At 44.8% G+C, this 18908-nt stretch overlaps 1 protein-coding gene and 1 pseudogene across 2 annotated transcripts in view; one reads left to right on the forward strand and one right to left on the reverse strand.

Annotated features, from left to right (window-relative positions):
* TRIM67 (tripartite motif containing 67) overlaps positions 1-3449 on the reverse strand; it is a 62796-nt gene extending 59347 nt beyond the window's left edge. For both annotated transcript variants that reach the window (XM_045391819.3, XM_005539787.5), the window contains exon 1: positions 1496-3449. In XM_045391819.3, the coding sequence (XP_045247754.2) occupies positions 1496-2539 (1044 nt within the window). In that variant the 5' untranslated portion in view covers positions 2540-3449. The remainder of the gene's footprint in view (positions 1-1495) is intronic.
* A 12973-nt stretch (positions 3450-16422) lies between these two features.
* LOC135968494 (importin subunit alpha-7 pseudogene) lies at positions 16423-17658 on the forward strand (annotated as a pseudogene).
* The last annotated feature ends 1250 nt before the right edge of the window (positions 17659-18908 follow it).

Consider the following 18908-nt stretch of genomic DNA (forward strand, 5'->3'; position numbering starts at 1 on the left):
GCTTTCTGCAAATTCGCTGGTTTTAAGTATTATGACTATACAAATCAGCAGTAACATTTACTGTTATTTATCAATTATATTTAAGGTGCTGTGCTAGAGGCTCAACATACAGTATTATACTTAATCCTTACCACAATTGTCTAAGTTTGATATTTTTTCCAATGGGTTTTAAATTGTGCCTAGACTCATACAGCTAGTAAATTGCAAGTCCTAAGATTTGGATACAGGTCTGTGTAACTATAGAGCAGGATTTCTCTCCAGAGCACTGTTGACATTTGGGGCTGGACAATTGTTTTGGGGAGTTTTCCTGTGCACTGTAGAATATTTATCAGCTTCCCTGGCCTCTATCCACTAGATTTCAGTGGAACCCTCTAGGTGTGACAACTAAAAGTGTCCCCAGACATTGCCAAATGTTGGGAGGGGTTGGGGTAAGGGGTGAAAATTGGACCCAGTTGAGAGCTACTGCTCTAGAACTAGGGATTTGACTACATATTTATCTTTTTTTCCTATGTATTATGCAAATTCTCCTCTTAAAGGTGGATTCCTAAAGTGTTTCACATTTGTTTTTTCTAATTTTTAATTCTAAAATGTTAAATTATAATAACATACGCTTATTATAGCAGATAATACTATAGAGTAATGATATATGAACAGCAAATCTATATAGGAATGGTTAGTTTCTTAGTCTCTTCCTTTCATCTGTGCTCACTTTTTGCTTATTTCCAGTTGGATAGCCTTGGCCAATTACTTTATTTTCCTCCTCAATTCAAATATTTATTTCTGGCCGGGCTGTTTGGAGACCTCTTGCCTCTGCAGTGAGAGTTTACTGGTAAGAGCACACGGAATAATTGGTGTCTGAAGTTCCAGAGGCAGTTAGGGGTCCTTTCCACAAGATGCTAACTCTGCCAGGCCTAGTTCATTGACCTCTCGGGAAGAGAGTCCAGTTGCTCATCTTTGGCCTTTGGATGGGAAATTTAGGTGAATGTTGGAAAAACCAACTCTAGTCTTGACTTGGGGTCTGATCAAGGACCTGACCAGATTTTGATGGCGTGTCTCTTTCTCGCAGTATCAGATACAAGGACACATTGCCAGCCATAAGTTGCTGAGAGTGGCAGAGGGGAAAAGGAGATCCTGCATGCTTTAACTCAAAAGGGACCATCAAGGTAACTTATTAGTCAGACTTTGGGAGTAAAAGAGCCCTGTTTCTGCGTTTTGGGTGCCCTGTGCCTACATAAATCCTAAAACTTCAGGTGGGTGGGGACCTAATAAGTCATCTTTCCATACCCTTCCCATCTCCAGCATCCAGTCCAGAGTACCTGGAGTTCCTTACGTGTTTGTCAAATGACTATCTGATGGAATGAATGGCTAATAAGTGAGGTAATTCCTGCTTGACCCTCTGACCAACTTTCTGCCAGTTCTCCAAGGGAGAGGCCAAGAGCCTTTCTCCTCATACCCTCTTCCCTGGCACCTGCACTCCCGCGTCCCGGGGGCTCACCTTGTGCTGCTTCCACATGGCCCCCAGCGGCTTCACCTCGTGCTTGGCATGCCGGCCCTCCTCCAGGCACAAATAGCACACCGGGGTTCGACAGCTCACGCAGTACATGCTGTAGTTCTCCATTTCATGCTCGGGACACGTGGGGAACTTGCGGGCGGTGCTGCCCCCAGTCGCCCCAGCCCCCGCGCCTCCCGGGCTCTTGCAGCCGCTGCCTCCGCTGGGGGCGCCCTGGGCGGCGCCAGTGGGCCCAGAGGCTGCCTCGGCGGGCGCCGGCGGCGGCGGCGGCGGCTGCACCAGGCGATGCTTGGCGAAGGGTCCCCGGGATGGATGGCACTTGAGCTGGCAGGCAGCGCAGTAAAGGACGTCGCACTGCTCGCAGAGCGTGGCTGCTGGCTCTGGCGGGGTGCGGTCGCACAGCTGGCAGATGGCCACCGCCGCGGCTGCAGACGCCCCCGGCACGGCCCCGCGGCCCTGCTGGTACCGCTGCACGATGGCCTCAAGCAGCCGGTTTCGCTGGAAGCCGCGCAGGCCGCGGTGGTCCAGGGAGGCACTGCGGTGGCACTGCGGGCACGTGATGGAGCTCGAAGACGAGGACAGCGAGGAGCAGGCGGCACCCCGAGCCGCGGCGGCGGAGGAGCCGGGTGGTGCAGGCACCATGGGCAGCACGCGAACCCCATTGGGGGACTTGAGGCTCGGGGTGTAGGACCCATAGCCGCTGTCTGTCTCGCTGTACAAGCTCAGCTTGTCCGCGTGGTCTCCACCACCTCCCGCACCGCCGCCGAGGCCGCCAGCTGCACTCCCACCCGCACCGCTGCAGGCCGGGCCCGCCGCCGCGTCGTGCTCCAGAGTGGGAGTAGCGGCGGCGCCCGCCTGCAGCCCCGAGCCCCGGGAAAGCAGGAGCGGCTGGGGCAGGTGCTGCTCGCCGTCCGGGGTCTGCACCGCGATGGTGCGAGCGCAAGGCAGGCAGACATTGTGGGAACAGGGCAGGATGATAGGCTCCCGAAACAGAGAGCCGCACACGGGACACTTCAGCTCTTCCTCCATCGCGGCACCGGCTGCCCGCGCTGCTCTGCGCTGGGGATGAATGGACGGAGCTCGGGAGACTGGCGGAGGAGGACCAGCGTGGTGCGCCCCGGTGAGACGGCGGGCGGGGGCATCACACGGGCATGCCCACTTCACAGCCGAGGGGCACGCCCCTCTCTCTGTCCTGTGGCCACCGCCCTAAGATGATAGGGGGGCGAGAGAAGGGAGGGGGTCCTCACCTCCTGCCCGCGAGGCTACCGCACCGGCGGCTTCAACCTGCGGCCAGAGTCCGAAGCGGGTCGGCTGCCCTCACGGTGGCCTGCGAGGAGCTTTAGGTGATGAATCAGCACCAGCGCCGCCGCCGGCTGCAGCGCGCGCCTCCTCTCCACCCCAGGACCAGCGGCCGGGCTGCTGTGCGTTCACTGCTTCAGCCCCTGGCTCCGGTGGGCGGCTACCCCGAGGACCCCCTTCTGCCCCCGCCCAGCTCCTTATCGTGGTGATCAGGAGGTGAGCAGGCAGGTGCGAAGGCCGCTCAGCTGCGGGGCTGGGATCAGCACCACGAGGCGGTGGACAGAGCCCGGGAGCCGAAGGTGGGGCTCCAGCTGCCAGCTCGCCGACCCCTGGGCCGCCACCCACCAGGTCGCTGGGGCCGCGGCCACCTCGGTGGGACCCGACCGGCCGGGAGACAGCCGCTCACCCTCCTCCTCGGCGGCTGCGGACGCCGGCTGACTGCGCCCTGGGGCTTCCTTCCCTGCGGCCGGGATTGACCCGCTTCCCTGGTTCCCAGATGCTGCTCCTGCGGAGCCTCTGACCTTGGCCGCGAGACGCTGCAGCCAGCGGGCGGAGGGCGAGCGCCCAGCTGGCTCGGGAATCCCCTCCCCGCCTCCCTCCAGCCGCTGCCGCCGCCTCCCAGCGCTGCGCGCCGAGTTGTAATTTCCAGAGCAGAGAGTAATGGGGAGGAGGGGGAGGAGGCTTCAGCTCAGCGAATAAGGGCTCGCCTCTTGCTGCTAGGGAATCAAGGGGCAATTTTAAGGGTTTTGCAGAGAGGATCATTGTTAATAACAATCCATTATTTGGATGGATATTGCATCTTGAATCAGTACAACGCCCTGCCCCGCCCCGCCCCTGCCATCGTCTCCCTGGGCCACTCCAGTTCCATCCCCCACCCCCAACCCACTGCCATAGAAGGGTGAAAACGGGGTCCTAAAAAGACAGTCGTTTAGAAATGGATAGGCAACGTGGCCTGACAGTCGCTTCCTAAACTACGATAAAGCAAAAAAATGCAAGTCACAAAATGTCGGGCAGCCTGAAGTCCAAGAGTGAGGTTTTATTTATGAATTGAACCACAAGCCATTTTGTCTCTTCGTTTCAACCAAGGGTGCTCATCCGCGTTCCAGGTCAACGGTGTGCACGGACTGAGCGAGGACACGCGGTGCCGCTCACAAAATGGGGCTTCCTGAGAAAGGCGAGAGTACGCCCGGGTAAGGCCCTGGGAACCGAACGCCCCCAGACCCAGCCCTACCCCGCTGTGGATGTGGCGGTGTGCGGCGGACAGCAAGACCGCGAGCGGCAAGGCGGCGAGCGGGGACGTTCCTTTTATGAATGGGAAAATCTCCACATTCTCCAATGCCAGCCACGAGCTGCGGGAACAGCCTCCCACCCGCTGCCCCGGCTGTTGGGTCTGCTCGGCTGTTCTTCCCCGCTGCTGCCGAGGGAAGGCTGGGTGGGAGAGGCAGAGGTGGGTGGGGACAAGCAGAAGGAAGGGCTGGCAGCGCAGCCAGCTCTGCCTACAGAAGTTTCACGCTGGCATGAAACAGATACAAATTAGAAAATCGTTTATTTAACAACGATACGAATATTGAAGTCATGCCTCCCCCAGTTCCAAGGTTCTCCATGCCTCTCCCGTGCTCCGAACAAAGACTAAAGACTGGAGTTGCAGCGCCAGGCGCGGGCCCAGGCTTCTACTAGTTCCCGGGTGAGGAGGCGCAAGCTGGCGGGGTCAGGCAGAGGGAAGCTGCAGCCTGCGCCGAGGCTTGGGGCTCGGTGCCTGGGGGACAGGAACCCCTGCAGGGGGACCACTGGGGCAGGGCGTGGCGACGAGCTCCTGGCGGCAGCACGAAGGCCCAGAACCTTGGAAGTCAGGACGCCCCGGGACCACTGGCCCCGCTCAGCAGCTCGCTTAGGCTTTCCTTCGCTCGGATCCTGAACTGCCAAATGAATATTGTCATAATACTCATGTCTGGGAACTAAACGAGCTAGTTGTAAATACGGACGGCGTTTCCCACTTTCTGTTTTTGTTGTGGGGGCGGCGGTTGGGTCTCACTGGGTCACCCAGGCTGGAGTGCGGTGGCACGATCATAGGTCACTACAACCTCGAACTCCTGGGCTCAAGCGATCCTCCTACCTCAGCCTCCCAAGTAGCTGGGACTACAGGCCTGTGCCACCACGCCAGGCTCTGTTTTAAAATCGTATGAACCTTCCGTCTGGCTCTGCAGCTTGCTTCCATTTTGTGTCAAAGTTGAAGAGCAGGCCAAGCTAAGGCCAGATAGAGCATCGCACAGCATTAAGAGACCTGACTCTACTTCCCCTCAGCTGGGGGGCTTGGAACAACGATTTAACCAGGCATCAGTAGCCAGAGATGGGAGATGGTAACAACCTCTCCTCATCTGCCTTGCCTGGATAAAGCCACAATGAGCTGGATCCTGCCTGCAACTCTCAGATAAGCCTTCCAGAAATGGGCTGTGGAATCTACAGGGTCATGTCAGAAATGCAGTGTATGGGTAGGTCTGTAATTGAATGCACTTAAAGATGCATTCTGTGACCCTAGCAAGTGCCATCACTTACGCCGGCTCAGCCCAGCCTCCTGGTGACCACAAGGGAAGTCACACCCTCTTATGGTTCTACTGTGAACAGGTCTGCCCCAGACCAGTAGTCACAGGGCTGAGGTCCAGTCTGCTTTGTCATTTTTGGACCAAAACAAACTGCTCGGGGGTAGGGGTGGCCTCCTGGAGGGGTGTGTAACTCCTTTTCTGTACAGAAGGACTTAAAGTTCAAGTACTCCTCCACTCAGGCTGAGTGTAGCTTTGTTTTCCAGGGGTAGGAGGTGATCTAGTACATCAGAATTCTACATCTATGCATTTCTCATGCACTCTTGTCACCTAAATAACAAAGACACAGGCTCTCTAAAAGAAGAGAGGTTTATTTGAGAAAAAGGTACCGCAATGGAAAGATGCTTGCCATAGTAAATTCTGTGTGTATTCAGGGAGGTAACAGAAGACAGAGGTTTTTAAGGGAAAAATGAAGAAGATTGCATAATTGTTTTGAAATAATTACTCTTGGCTACACATATCAATAACAAGGGTGATGCTAGTTCAAGGCTGGACAGGCAGTTGCTGGGCAGATGTCCTGATAGAAGTAGTTTTTGGTGTAGGGTTGCGATGGCCTCTGTGCAAGGTTGTGGGTTTTGGAGTCTTTTGTGGTCGTTTTTGTTATGAGGCATTTATGCATGAAAATTCTCCCTTCATGGCTCTATTTGTCAGAGTTTTGTTTTGTTTTGTTTTAACATTAGTGACTCCATTTTGATTCTGACAGCTTTCACACTCTCAATTCCTACTGCCTTAATTCTACAACATATTCAGCTTATCCTTGCACTGTACTTTTGCTAAAACATTGTGCATGTGGGGGATTAGCATCCTATCACTCCTTTGTTTGAACTGAAGTTACAAAGCTAGCTTCAATGCTTCACTGTATATAATCACAATTACTTACAATAGTCAATGTTATCCATAAAAAGTCTTCTTTCTGTCTCAACTGTGCCATGAACTATATGCATATAGAGAAGTCATTTTATTTCTCTGAACCTGTCTCTCCCTATTATAAACTTTGGGGATAAAATTCATTGAACTTTAAATTTCCTTCTGGGGCCAGGCGCGGTGGCTCACACCTGTAATCCCAGCATTTTGGGAGGCCGAGGAGGCTGTATCACAAGGTCAGGAGTTTGAGCTACTGACCAGCTACTCGGGAGGTTGAGGTAGGAGAACTGCTTGAACCTGGGAGGCAGAGGTTGCAGTGAGCTGAGATGGTGCCACTGCACTCCAGCCTGGGCAACAGAGCAAGACTCTGTCTTAAAAAAAAAAAAAAAAAAAAAGGATTCCTTCTGGTTCTACAGTCTTTGTGTATTAGCTATTGTTGATAATGACATATCCCTTGGCCAGATGTGGTGGCTCATGCCTGTAATCCCAGCACTTTGGAAGGCTGAGGCAGGGGTGGATCACTTGAGGTCAGGAGCTCAAGACCAGCTTGGCCAACAAGGTGAAACCCTGTCTCTACTAAAAATAGAAAAATTAGCCAGGTATGGTGGCACATGCTCCCAGCTACTTGGGAGGCTGAGGCACAATAATTGCTTGAATCCCAGGGGGCAGAGGTTGCAGTGAGCCAAGATTGTGCTACTGCACTCCAGCCTGGGTGACAGAGTGAAACCCTGTTTTAAAAAAAAAGAAAAGAATAACATATCCCCCCTTTAAAAAATGACTCTCATGAAAAATTTGATCCCCAAATTGAATGACATATCCCTTTTTTTTCCAAGTCACTAGTATATTATTAAAGGCTGGACTGTGGGGTGGGTGAGGCAAGTAATAATATTTGCATTGTACCACTTAACAGTGTGGAATGAGAACCTTATTTAATTTTCAGAACATCTCTGGGAATTAGGCATCACCACATTTCCTCAATTTTAATATGTATATATGTTTACATTTTAATGTTGCTGAAATTAAAACGTATACTACAATTGATACATACTTCTGCTCTCCCTACTGTTACTCTGTTACTTTGATGGTGCATCTTATCATCACTGGGACTCATGGAAAGTACATTAGTAATTAAAACTCCACAATCTACTGCTATCAAGGCAGAGAAAAACAGATTCTGCCATGAGTTACTTTTGATAATGTACTGCAGGATGGTTTTTACACTTAAGTGTCCCAGAAACACTCAAGAGGCAGACTAATGTAACCTCTTCTCCAAAAAAAAGCACAAAGCAGTTAAATAATTTACTCTAGCTAACACAGCAAGTTAGAAGTAAATCATCTGCATTCCTTTCAGAACCTTCAAATTTCAAGCATGGAGTAGAATGGAATTTAAAGCTTTGTCAGCTAAAATCAGATGCTGTAATCTCAAGTATGAGAATCTCTAAAACAAATTTTTAAATGAAAGCTTGTGATATTTTTTCTTTTCGTTTTTTGGGTTTGTTTTTAACAGTTTAGGGGAATTCAGGAAATTCAATAGAAATCTACAGACCAGAAGCCATCTGGTCTAAAGTAGTTTGCATTTAACTCAAAGAAAGTGACCATATCCACATCTATGCATAGTGTACCAAAATGTCTTTGCAGCAAAGTTAATGAGGAACAATTATCACTAACAACATAAAGCACTCTCCCCAGGGTGTGTAATTGGCTTCTTTTCCAGAAAACACTTTCTATTGAGTAATCTTAAAATCTAGCCACTTTTCCCTTCAAACATCCTTGATTGGTGCTTAACAACCTTGTTTTAATTTCTGAATACCAAATGATGACCACCCCCTTCCAATTCTGAGACTCATCTTCTGTACAGATCAGGTGATCTGGTCTTAGAAAGTCTGCTTTTGCCTCACTGCATCTTTTGCAAGCAAAAGAGTTTAGAATCAAATCCCAGATGAAGAAAATTGATTTCAATTTAGAGGATTCTTTATATACCCAGGGTATCTCTGTAATGCATGAAAACTAATACTATTACCACAAAAGCAATTTTTGGCACTTCCCTCTGGTTACATATTTCAGCTATAAGAATTGCAGTAGTGCTGTACACTTTCACGGCACCCCTTCACATATTTTATTTTATTTATTTGTTTCAGACAAGGTCTCGCTTCATCACCCAGGCCGGAGTGCAGTGTTGTGATTATGGCTCACTGCAGTCTTGAACTGTTGGGCTCAAAGGATCTTCCTGTCTCAGCCTCCAGAGTAGCTAGGACTACAGGTGCATGCCAGCATACACAGCCAATTTTTCTTTCTTTTAAACATGTTTTGCAGAGATGGGGTCTTACTACATTGCTCAGGCTGGTCTTGAACTCCTGGCCTCAAGCAATCCTACCACCTCGACCTCCTAAAGTGCTGGGATCATAGGTGTGAGCCACTGTGCCTGGGCCCGTTATTTAATTTAATCCTTACAGCAATGTGGGTTGGCCTGGGAGATGATGAAGAAGAAAGAACCCTGACCCGCATGGTAGGTTTCTACCAGCCATGCTAATACAACTTGATTGCAAATCTAGGCACAATTGTTTAGTTCATGGGTGGGCAACTGACTAGGCTGAGCCAGTCAGAATCTTTTCTTCCTGAAATGTAGAATTGGAAACCAGAGAAAGAATCTGCACGGGCCTCTAACACAGATGTTAAGGAACTGTTGTTGTCCCGAAAAAGAAAAGAGAAAAAAAAAAGAGACAGAGAGTGAAGAATAAAGCAGAAAAGCAGAAAAAGAAGAGAAGAGCCCTCCTGAGATCTCACAACCGTGCATGTTTCTGAGACTTGGCTGCATTCATGAATAAAACTCCCTTCTACCCTTAGGAAAAATATAATTTCCTTTCCTTATTTTTCTCCCTTTCTTTCTCTCTTTCTTCCCCCCACCCTCCCACCCTTCCATCCTCTCTATTCCAAAACTAGCTGGGAGATGAGGGGGTAGTTCGGAAGGATAAGATTGGTTGACCCATTGGCCTATTCAAACAATTAGGGGGACACGCTTATTTAGTCGGACACTTTAGTCACCTCTGTTGGGATATTGAAATATTTCTTCTCCCCAGCTTCTCTTTATTGAATTCTGACCTTGACTCTTTGTTGGTTTTGCCCTTGTCATTCTTGGATGCTATTTTCTCCTTATAGCTTGACCATTTCAGTCCATTAAGCTCTACTTCTCCCTTTGCTCTCATCCTAACCACCCACTCTAATGAGCCATTTGCTTCCCTTCCTTGGGCTCCTGCTTCCTCTCCCTGACCACAGCGACAGCCATGGCTCCATGATGCCTTTGTTCTCACCACTCAATATTCTCTTGAACAGGAAATCAATGTTAGATTGCACTTGATGGTGTGTATAACTCCAACGGCCTCTCATATTAAGACAAAGAGCAAACTCTCGAGGTTTGTAAACTGTAGAGTGCTATACTGGGGATAACAAGTTACTTGTTACTTGGTGAGTATAAGAGAGATCAGAGCACAAGTTGTGGAATAGTGCCTGAAGAGTGCTTTCAAACTCCGATAGCCTTACTCAGCCATTTGCTCTGTAAGGCTCTACCACCAGGGAAAAAATGCTCATACCACAAAGCAGGGCACCTTTCACATGGCAACATGCTATAATCTACTGAGAACCATGTCATCATCCAGTTCACTAGCCTGCAGTATTACTTATAAGATGGAAATTACTATTCAAGTGCAACGACTACAGTTTCCTAACAGCAACCATATTTGACTGATTTCTACATGAGGAGCCCTTAGGTTTGGTAGAAACTTGACAGACCTCCTGAGTTCTGCATGGTGGTTGAGAGTGTTGGCTTGGAAGCCAGACCACATAGGTTAGAATACTGGCTCTACTGCTTACTAGCTGAGAAAACTTTGGCAAGATGCTTAGCCTCTCAGCCATTTGAATTTCTCATCTGTAAAACTGAGATAATAAAGGTACATACCTCAAAGAGCTGGGACTACCCAATGAAATAATGCACGTAAAACATTCAGAAAAGTCAATGTATAGTGCTCAACAAACATTAGGTGTTGTTGCTTTTTAAATTTTCTGCCCCTTGGCTCCACAATACAGGACATGGTGACCTTGAATGGCTGATTCTCGACAGACATTTGTGAATAGGTGAACTACAGTCAGACTGTTTTGGCTGGAATGTCAGGCTGTATTTGAGAATAGTGGAGAGAGCGAGCTGCCTGTCTTTTGTGAGTGAGAAGAGAAGATGGAAGAGCTATCAGAACCATCTATCAGGGAACTGCTGCAATATTTAGAAAAAATACAATCTCTGCTCTAAATGAGCTTAACGTTTAAAGCAAAGATCATGGCTAGAGGCAAAAAAAATGGAAGTAATGAACTTGCAAAAAATAGAGAGCAAGCTTTCTTTTTTTAAAAAAAAAAGCAAAGGAAACAAAGAGATACATTTAAATATTTATGCTATCTATAGATTAAGGGTTAAGAACATTGATTTTAAAGCTTTTAGTGAAAGAATGCCAGATAAAAGACATTATAACCTGTAGTACTTGCACATAATTTATATAATGTAACTGGATAATATTAATCAAAATAGTTTCGATTTTTAAAAATAATTTCTTATTGTCATAGTAGAACCAGAGAGAAAGTAGAGAGTCAAGTCTTGAAAAACTACAAGCTTCATGGAGGACCTGAAGTGGCTGTACACTGTGTTTAGACAGGCAGGCCAGGGCAGCTCAGCTGGGTCCCTGTACTCCCCACAAGTGCACCAGAAGCACCTGAATGTTTTCTTCTGTGTCTCAGACCTAACCCAGAAAATTGGCAAACCTATAGCAGCCTTTTAACCAGAGTCTATAAGAGTCATATGAACAGAAGCCAGACTGAAAAACAGCTCTCAGCAGAAGTCAGTGTGTGTGAGGATGACAGTGACAGTGATAGGAACTTAGACACTTAGTCCACCTACACAGACACATGCTCTCACAACAGAAAACACTCCAGAGCTGAGGTTTACTCAAGAAGGTGAAGAGGGAGGGCTGAGGGTTTGCCTGGAAATCACCCAGACACTTAATTGACTGCTAATAAATTTCCATCATCTAGCAGAATGGTGACTGAAATAGAAGCTAAATTCACCTGTAGAGACAATAATAAAGTTACATTTCTTGTAACCCTAAGTTTGTGGGATGAGATCCATGCTTGATTTGTATCTTTCATTATTTAATCATCACAACAGACTTGTAAAGTGGGATTATGATATTCTAACTTTATAAATGAGAATGTAAGAGATGGAAAAGATTAAATAACTACTCAAGTGTGCTGGGCCATTAATTGGTGAGAAAGAAAATTTAATCCATGCCTTCTGTTGTCATATTATCATTCATTTGAAAATGTCTGCATGCCTGCTAAGTGTCAGGTACTGTTAGTGAAGAAGGTAAATATGGTTCCTATCTTCACAGAACACCCACATCAAGTGGAGGAGACAGCAATTTAAAACATGTAACAGATATTATCTGGGGTATACTTACTCCCTGAAATCTAAATATTTTGGATTCAGGTTGGTGATTTCACATCTTATGAAAGTCCAAATGCCTTTCTAGAGTTTTTAAGAACTCACGGGATGCTGGGATGCTCAATGTCACCTCTGCCTATGGCCATCTGCTACAAGTCATTTCTGTACTTTACCCTCATCATCTTAGATATGGTACCCAGCTCCTTCTTGAGTTTCCAAAGTGCCCACTCTTGCCTATTTATGACTCTGAGCTAATAGCTGGACTCAAGACTCAAGCCCTTCGGACCTGTGCTTGGTTAATCTGGCTGAACTTCTGCTCTCAGCAACCCACCCTCTGAATTTCTGCCCATCCCAAAGAGACTCAAATCCTGATGCTGCTATGGCTCAACTCTGCTCCTCTTGTTCTCATCCACTCCACCTTCATGTGAACAAGTGGTCCAACTTACCAAAGAGGTTAGAAGAAGGCAGTACGGACCTCAGAGCTGGGGACAAAGTCAAATGATGTAACATACACGTAAATTGAAGTTGCAGGAGGAAAGGAGACAGAGCTGGACAGGCTGTGGTAACTTAGAGGTAAGCACTGTAAACCCTAGGGCAAGCACCAAAAATAAAGTGGAATAACTAAGTCAATAATGTAGATAAAATGGAATCATTAAAACATCCCCAATTCAAAAGAAGACAGAAAAGGGGGGAAAAGGGAATCATAGAGCACAAGAGACAAATGAAAAACAAATAGTAAGATGGTAGATTTAACCCCAGTCACAAGCACAATTACATTAAGTGTCAATGTTGTAATCACTTCAACTAAAAGGTAAAAATTGTCAGATTACATTTTATTTAAAAAGCAAGAAATCTGCTTTAAATATAAAGACACAAAAATAGGTGAAAAGTGTGTACAAAGATATACTATGTAACTACTAATCAAAAGAAAACTAAAGGGACTATATTCATATCAAACAAAGTACATTTAGAGCTAGAAATATCACCAGAAATAAAGAAGAATAATATTATTAGCAAAGGATAATTCAAGAAAACATTACAATCCTATGTTTAGGCAGATTGTATTAACATAATTTCAAGGTACATAAACAAAAAATGGAAAGAATTGAGAAAGAAGTAGATAACTCCACAAATATAGCTGGAAACTTCAACATTACCTTGTAATATATAAAACAAATAAACAAAAAATTAGTGAGGAAATAGAAAATTTGAGAAACACTATTAACCATCTTGATCTGATTGATATTTATAGAACACTCCCTCTAACATAGCAGAATACACAATCTTTTCAAGTACACACAAAACATTTACCAAAATAATTTATATTCGGGGCCACAAAACAAATCTCAATAAATTTAAAAGGATTCAGTCATACAAATATCTTTTCTGATCATAATAAGATTAATTTAGAAATCAATAACAGAAAGAAAACTGGAAAAATCCCAAACACTTGGAAACTAAATGATGAACTTCTTAAAAAGCCATGGGTCAGAGAAAAATCCAAAGGAAAATTAGTAATTCTTTTGAGCTGAATGGAAATAAAAATACAACATATCAAAACTGTGGGATGTCACTAAGAAAGAAAGCAGTGATGAGAGGGAAATTTAACAGCACTTAATGCCTTTATCAGAAAAGAAGAAACATCTTAAATCAATGACCTAAGTTTCCACCTTAAGCAACTAAAAATAAAAGGGCAAATTATAATAAAAGTAAGCAGAAGACTGACAATAATGAATATGACAGCAGATATCAGTGAAATAAAAACAGAAAAATAACAGAGAAAATATATAAATTCAAAAGTTTGTTCTTTAAGAATGTCAATAAAATTGATAACATGCAAGACTAATCAGCAAAAGGGAGAAGACACAAATTACCAATATCAGGCATTAAAAAGGGGCCATTGCTATAGCTCTCTAGTTATTAAAAAATAGAGGATATACTGAATAGTTTTATGCCAAATGTGTAAATTCCCTAAAACACACATATTACTAAAGCTAACTCAAGAAGAAATAGATAACCTGGTTCATCCTTGTCTATTAAATTATAATAAAGTCATAATTAAAAACCTCCTGGCTGGGCACGGTGACTCATGCCTGTAATCCCAGTACTTTGGGAGGCTGAGGCAGGAGGATCATGAGGTCAGGAGTTCGAGACCAGCCTGGCCAACATGGCGAAACGCCCGTCTCTACTAAAAATACAAAAAATTAGCCAGGCGTGGTGTTGGGTGCCCGTAATCCCAGCTACTCAGGAGGCTGAGGCAGGAGAATCATTTGAACCCAGGAGGTAGAGGTTGCAGTGAGCCAAGATTGTGCCATTGCACTCCAGCCTGGGTGGCAAGAGCGAAACTCCATCTCAAACAAACAAACAAACAAAAACCTTCCCACAAAGAACACTTCAGTCCCAGATGGCTTCACTGGTGAATTCTAACAAAAGCTTAAGAAATAATACAAATTTTATATATACTTTTTAAAAAAATATAAGAGGAAGCAACACTTTCCAACTCATTTCATGAGACCAGCACTACCTTGGTGCCAAAACAAGACAAAGACTTTATAAGAAAAGAAACCTCAGACCAACACCTGTCATGAACACAGCAGTAAAAATCCTCAACAGCATTTTAACAGCGCAAATCCTTTAATATACAAAAGGGATGGTACTTCATGATCAAGCGGAGGTTTTCCCAAAAATGCAAGTCTATTTCAACATTCAAAAACTAATTAATAGAATTTACCATGTTGATACTCTTTTAAAAAAGCCTATGTTCATCTGAATAGATGAAGAAATAGTGTGGACAAAATTTAAGATTCACTTATAATGAAAGACTCTCAGCAAAACCAAGACTAGCAGGGAACATCGCCAGTCTGATAAAGAACACCTGTGGGAAACCTACAGCTAACAGCATCCTTAATGGTGAAAAGCCTGAATACGTTCCCCTTCAGCTCAAGAACAAGGCAAGGAATACCTTTCACCACTTCTGTTCAGTATTTTACTTGTGGTCTCCACCAGTATAATAAGTCCTGAAAAAGAAATCAAAGCCATACAGATTGGAAAGAAAAAGTAACACTTTTTTGTATATAACATGATCAACATAGATAATTATTGAAATATTTTGAAATAATATTGAAATAAGTTATTACTGAAAGTGGGCATAGCAATGTTGGAAAGGTCAAGATACAAAAATTAATTATATTTCTATATGCTCACAATGAGTAATGGACATAACAATGTAAATGTCATATAACCATCAACAAATTAAATATTTAGGGGAAATGTTAGCAAAACATGTGCAAGAATTTACACTAAAGTCTATAAAACATTCCCAACAAATTAAAGAAGACCTAAATAAATGGCAGATATACTGTGTTCATGGATTAGAGAACTCAACATTGTTAAAATATCAATTATCCGCAATTAATCTAGAGATTCTGCAAAATCTCAATCAAAATCCCTGAAGGTTTTTTCATAGACGTTGACAAACTGATACTAAAATTTATATGGAAATGCAAAGTACCTAGAATAGCCAAAACAATTTTGTGAAAGAACAAAGTTGAAAGACTTGCACTACATAATTTCAAGACTTGCTATAAAACTCCAGTAACTAAGACAAAGAGTATGATTTAAAAAATAAATACACAGATGAAAGGAATAGAATAGACTCCCACATATGTAGTCAATTACTGTTTTACAAAGACGCAAATGCAATTCATTGGAATAAGGATACTCTTTCACCAACTGGCTCTAAAACAATGGGATATCATATGCAAAAATAAACTCTTACCATAACCTTGCATCATACACAATAAATTAACTTTAAATTGCTCATATATCTTAAGTATAGGAGTAACTATGATAAAACTATTAGAAGAAAAACGTTGTGACCTTCAGTTAGGCACAGATTTTTACATATCGCAAAAAGAGAACAAACCATTTTAAAATGCTGATAAACTGGGCTTTATCAAAGTTAAAAACTTCTGCTCTTCAAAAACACTGTTAAGAAAATGAAAAGACAAACCACAGACTGGGAGAAAATCTTTACAAAATGCATAGCTGACAGAGGACTTGTATTTAGAACATTCCAATAAGACTGGGCCAAAGATTTGCCTAGACCTTTCACCAAGGAAGATACACAGACGGCAAAATAAAAGTACATAACAAGATGCTCAGCATCATTAGTTATCAGGGGAATGCAAATTAAAACCTCATGGGGGCCGCGCGCGGTGGCTCACGCCTGTAATCCCAGCACTTTGGAAGGCCAAGGCACGCGGATCCCCTGAGGTCAGGAGTTCGAGACCAGCCTGACCAAACGGTGAAACCCCCTCTCCATGAAAAATACAAAAATTAGCCAGGCGTGATTGTGCACGCCTGTAATCCCAGGTACTCGGGAGGCTGAGGCACGAGAATTGTTTGAACCTGGGAGGCGGAGGTTGCAGTGAGCCAAGACTGCTCCACTGCACTCTAGCCTGGGCGACACAGCAAGACTGTCTCAAAAACTAAAAGAAAACAACCTTACGGGATACTACTTACAACTCATATGATTGGTTAAAATTTTAAAAAATCTGGCTGCAGAGATCGCGCCACTGCACTCCAGCTTGGGCGACAGAGCGAGACTACGTCTTAAAAACAACAACAACAACAACAACAACAACAACAACAACAACAACAACAAACCTGTTTGCAGATCCGCCATATTGTCTGCAGAAGCTGGCGCTGAAGCTGCCACCACTTCTGCCGCCAAGTGTGAGCCAGCGCAGCCGCGATGGAGACCAGGGCAAGCCCAGGGAAAGGCAATTATCAAATGAAGAGCTCTAAGAACAATGCTTTAACCCTGAAGTAACGAAGCAAAACACGTGCAAGAATTTTTAAACGGAGAAATGTGGAGCTGATTAACGAAGAAGTTGCCATGTTGGATAGTCTTCTCATGGACTCCTAGGTGAGCTCTACTACTAGGGAGAGTGTGATCACAAGAGAGATGGTGGAGATGCTCTTTCCTGGTGATTCTGACCTGCAGTTAGCAACCACACAGAAATTCTGGAAACTGCTCTCCAAAGAGCCTAGTCCTCCAACAGATGAAGTTATCAACACTCCAAGAGTGGTGGATCGGTTTGTGGAGTTTCTGAAGAGAAATGAGAATTGTACATTACATTTTGAAGCTGCCTGGGCTCTAACAAATATTGCCTCTTGGAACCTCTCAGTAGACCAAAATTGTCATTGAAGCTGGGGTTGTCCACATTTTTACAGAGCTGCTTAATTCAGACTTCATGGATGTTCAGGAACAGGCAGTCTGGACACTGGGAAACATAGCTGGAGATAGCTCTGTTTGCCAAGATTACGTCTTGAACTGTTCCATCCTTAATCCTTTGTTAATATTCCTTACCGAGTCCACACGACTGACGATGACACGGAATGCAGTCTGGACCCTGTCAAATCTCTGCCAAGGGAAGAGCCCACCCCCAGAGGTTGCAAAGGTCTCTCCTTGTTTGCCTGCGCTGTCTCGCCTACTCTTCAGCAGCGACTCGGACGTGCTGGCAAAGCTTTCTGGGCCCTTTCTTACCTGTCTGATGGCCCCAATGAGAAGATCCAGGCAGTCATAGACTCTGCAGTCTTCCAGAGATTGGTAGAGCTGCTGATGCACAATGATTACAAAATGGCTTCTCCTGCTCTGAGAGTCATGGGTGACATCGTCACTGGGGATGACATCCAGATCCAGGTCATTCTTAACTGTTCAGCGCCACCTTACCTTCTCCACTTGCTGAGGAGTCCCAAGGAGTCAATCCGGAAGGAAGCTTGCTGGGCTATTTCAAATGTTACTGCTGGCGAAAAGCTGAACATTCTAAAAACCAGAGTGCCTCTTCTCCTCCAAAGGATTGCAGCTCCTTGCCGGCAACGGTAAAAAGCTGGACAGAGAATCATGTTGAGGAGTCGACAGAAGTAGGCTTCAGAATGTCAGTAATAACAAACTTCTCTGAGCTAAAGGAACATCTTCTAACCCATCGCAAGGAAGCTAAAAACCTTGAAAAAAGGTTAGACAAATGGCTAACTAGAATAAACAGTGTAGAGAAGACCTTAAGAAGGGGACTTGTTGAGTTTTTCTTTCTTACACTATATTTTGGCTGCACACATATCTTTAACCCAGGAGCCCGGGGTAGACAAAGGAGGACTAATGTAATCAATTTGCACCTTTTTAAATTTTTCTTTTTTTCTTTTTTTCTTCAGTGGTGACTTCCTTCCCTTTTGTCTTTTTTCATTCTTCCCCGTCCTGTGCCCTGATCGATCTAACTCTTCTCTTGGGTACTTGAGCAGACAGTATGTTCCAGAGGTGGGAGGTGGGAGAGGAAAGAAGAAATCCAAAACAAAGTGTTCTTGCTCTGACAGAATATTAATCTTGTATGCTTGGATTGGGTTATTTAATTTTTTTTCTTTTGCACATTTTCCTTTTATTAAGATTGCTCTTCCCAAGAACCATGAGTTCCTGGTTTTAGTAAACCCAGCCGCCAGCTTTGCCTGGGACTAGAGGCTGATGAGGAGGCTACCATGAAACAAAGGTCCCTCCCTCCCTCTGACTCTTTGCTCAGACCTCTTCAGTTTGGGAGATTCTCCTCACTCTCCTGGAGGGTCCCAAGTACACAAGTGGGAGTGCAGGGGAGGAGCACAGGACTTCACATGGGGCTTCCCACATGTAGCTTCTGATCCCATTTTTCCTACTCACCTTCCAAATGGTGTGACCCAACTTCATTTTTTTACTTGAAAATTCCCCCTCCAGGTTGAGAGAACCTCTGAGATGGCTGTATTTTCTGCTAAGCTTGAGACAGGGGGCTGTGGTCCTTCCTTTCTCCTGAGAAGAAAGTCTTTGCTCTGGTGACCTATAAGTTGTAGAGGAGGTTGGAGTGAGAGTGTCGTGTATTGGGATGGTCAGGGATCCCCGTCTTTGGCTTTTCTTCTTCTTCCTCTCCTATAGTTGGGTCATGTATATTTTACTTCCAAAGGAGAGAATATCAAAAAGTTCTGTATTTTTTAATATTCTATATATTAGGTAGGTCAATCTTAATTGGTCTCAAGAGGAAGAACTGCCTGTAATTTCTGTAAGTAGGATACTGTGAGGAAGACCAAAAAGAGATGTGGATGCTTCCTCACTCAGGAGGTCTGAGCTTGGTCCTTTTCC

Source organism: Macaca fascicularis, chromosome 1, assembly GCF_037993035.2.
Source record: "Macaca fascicularis isolate 582-1 chromosome 1, T2T-MFA8v1.1".
Classification (NCBI taxonomy): Eukaryota; Metazoa; Chordata; class Mammalia; order Primates; family Cercopithecidae; genus Macaca; species Macaca fascicularis.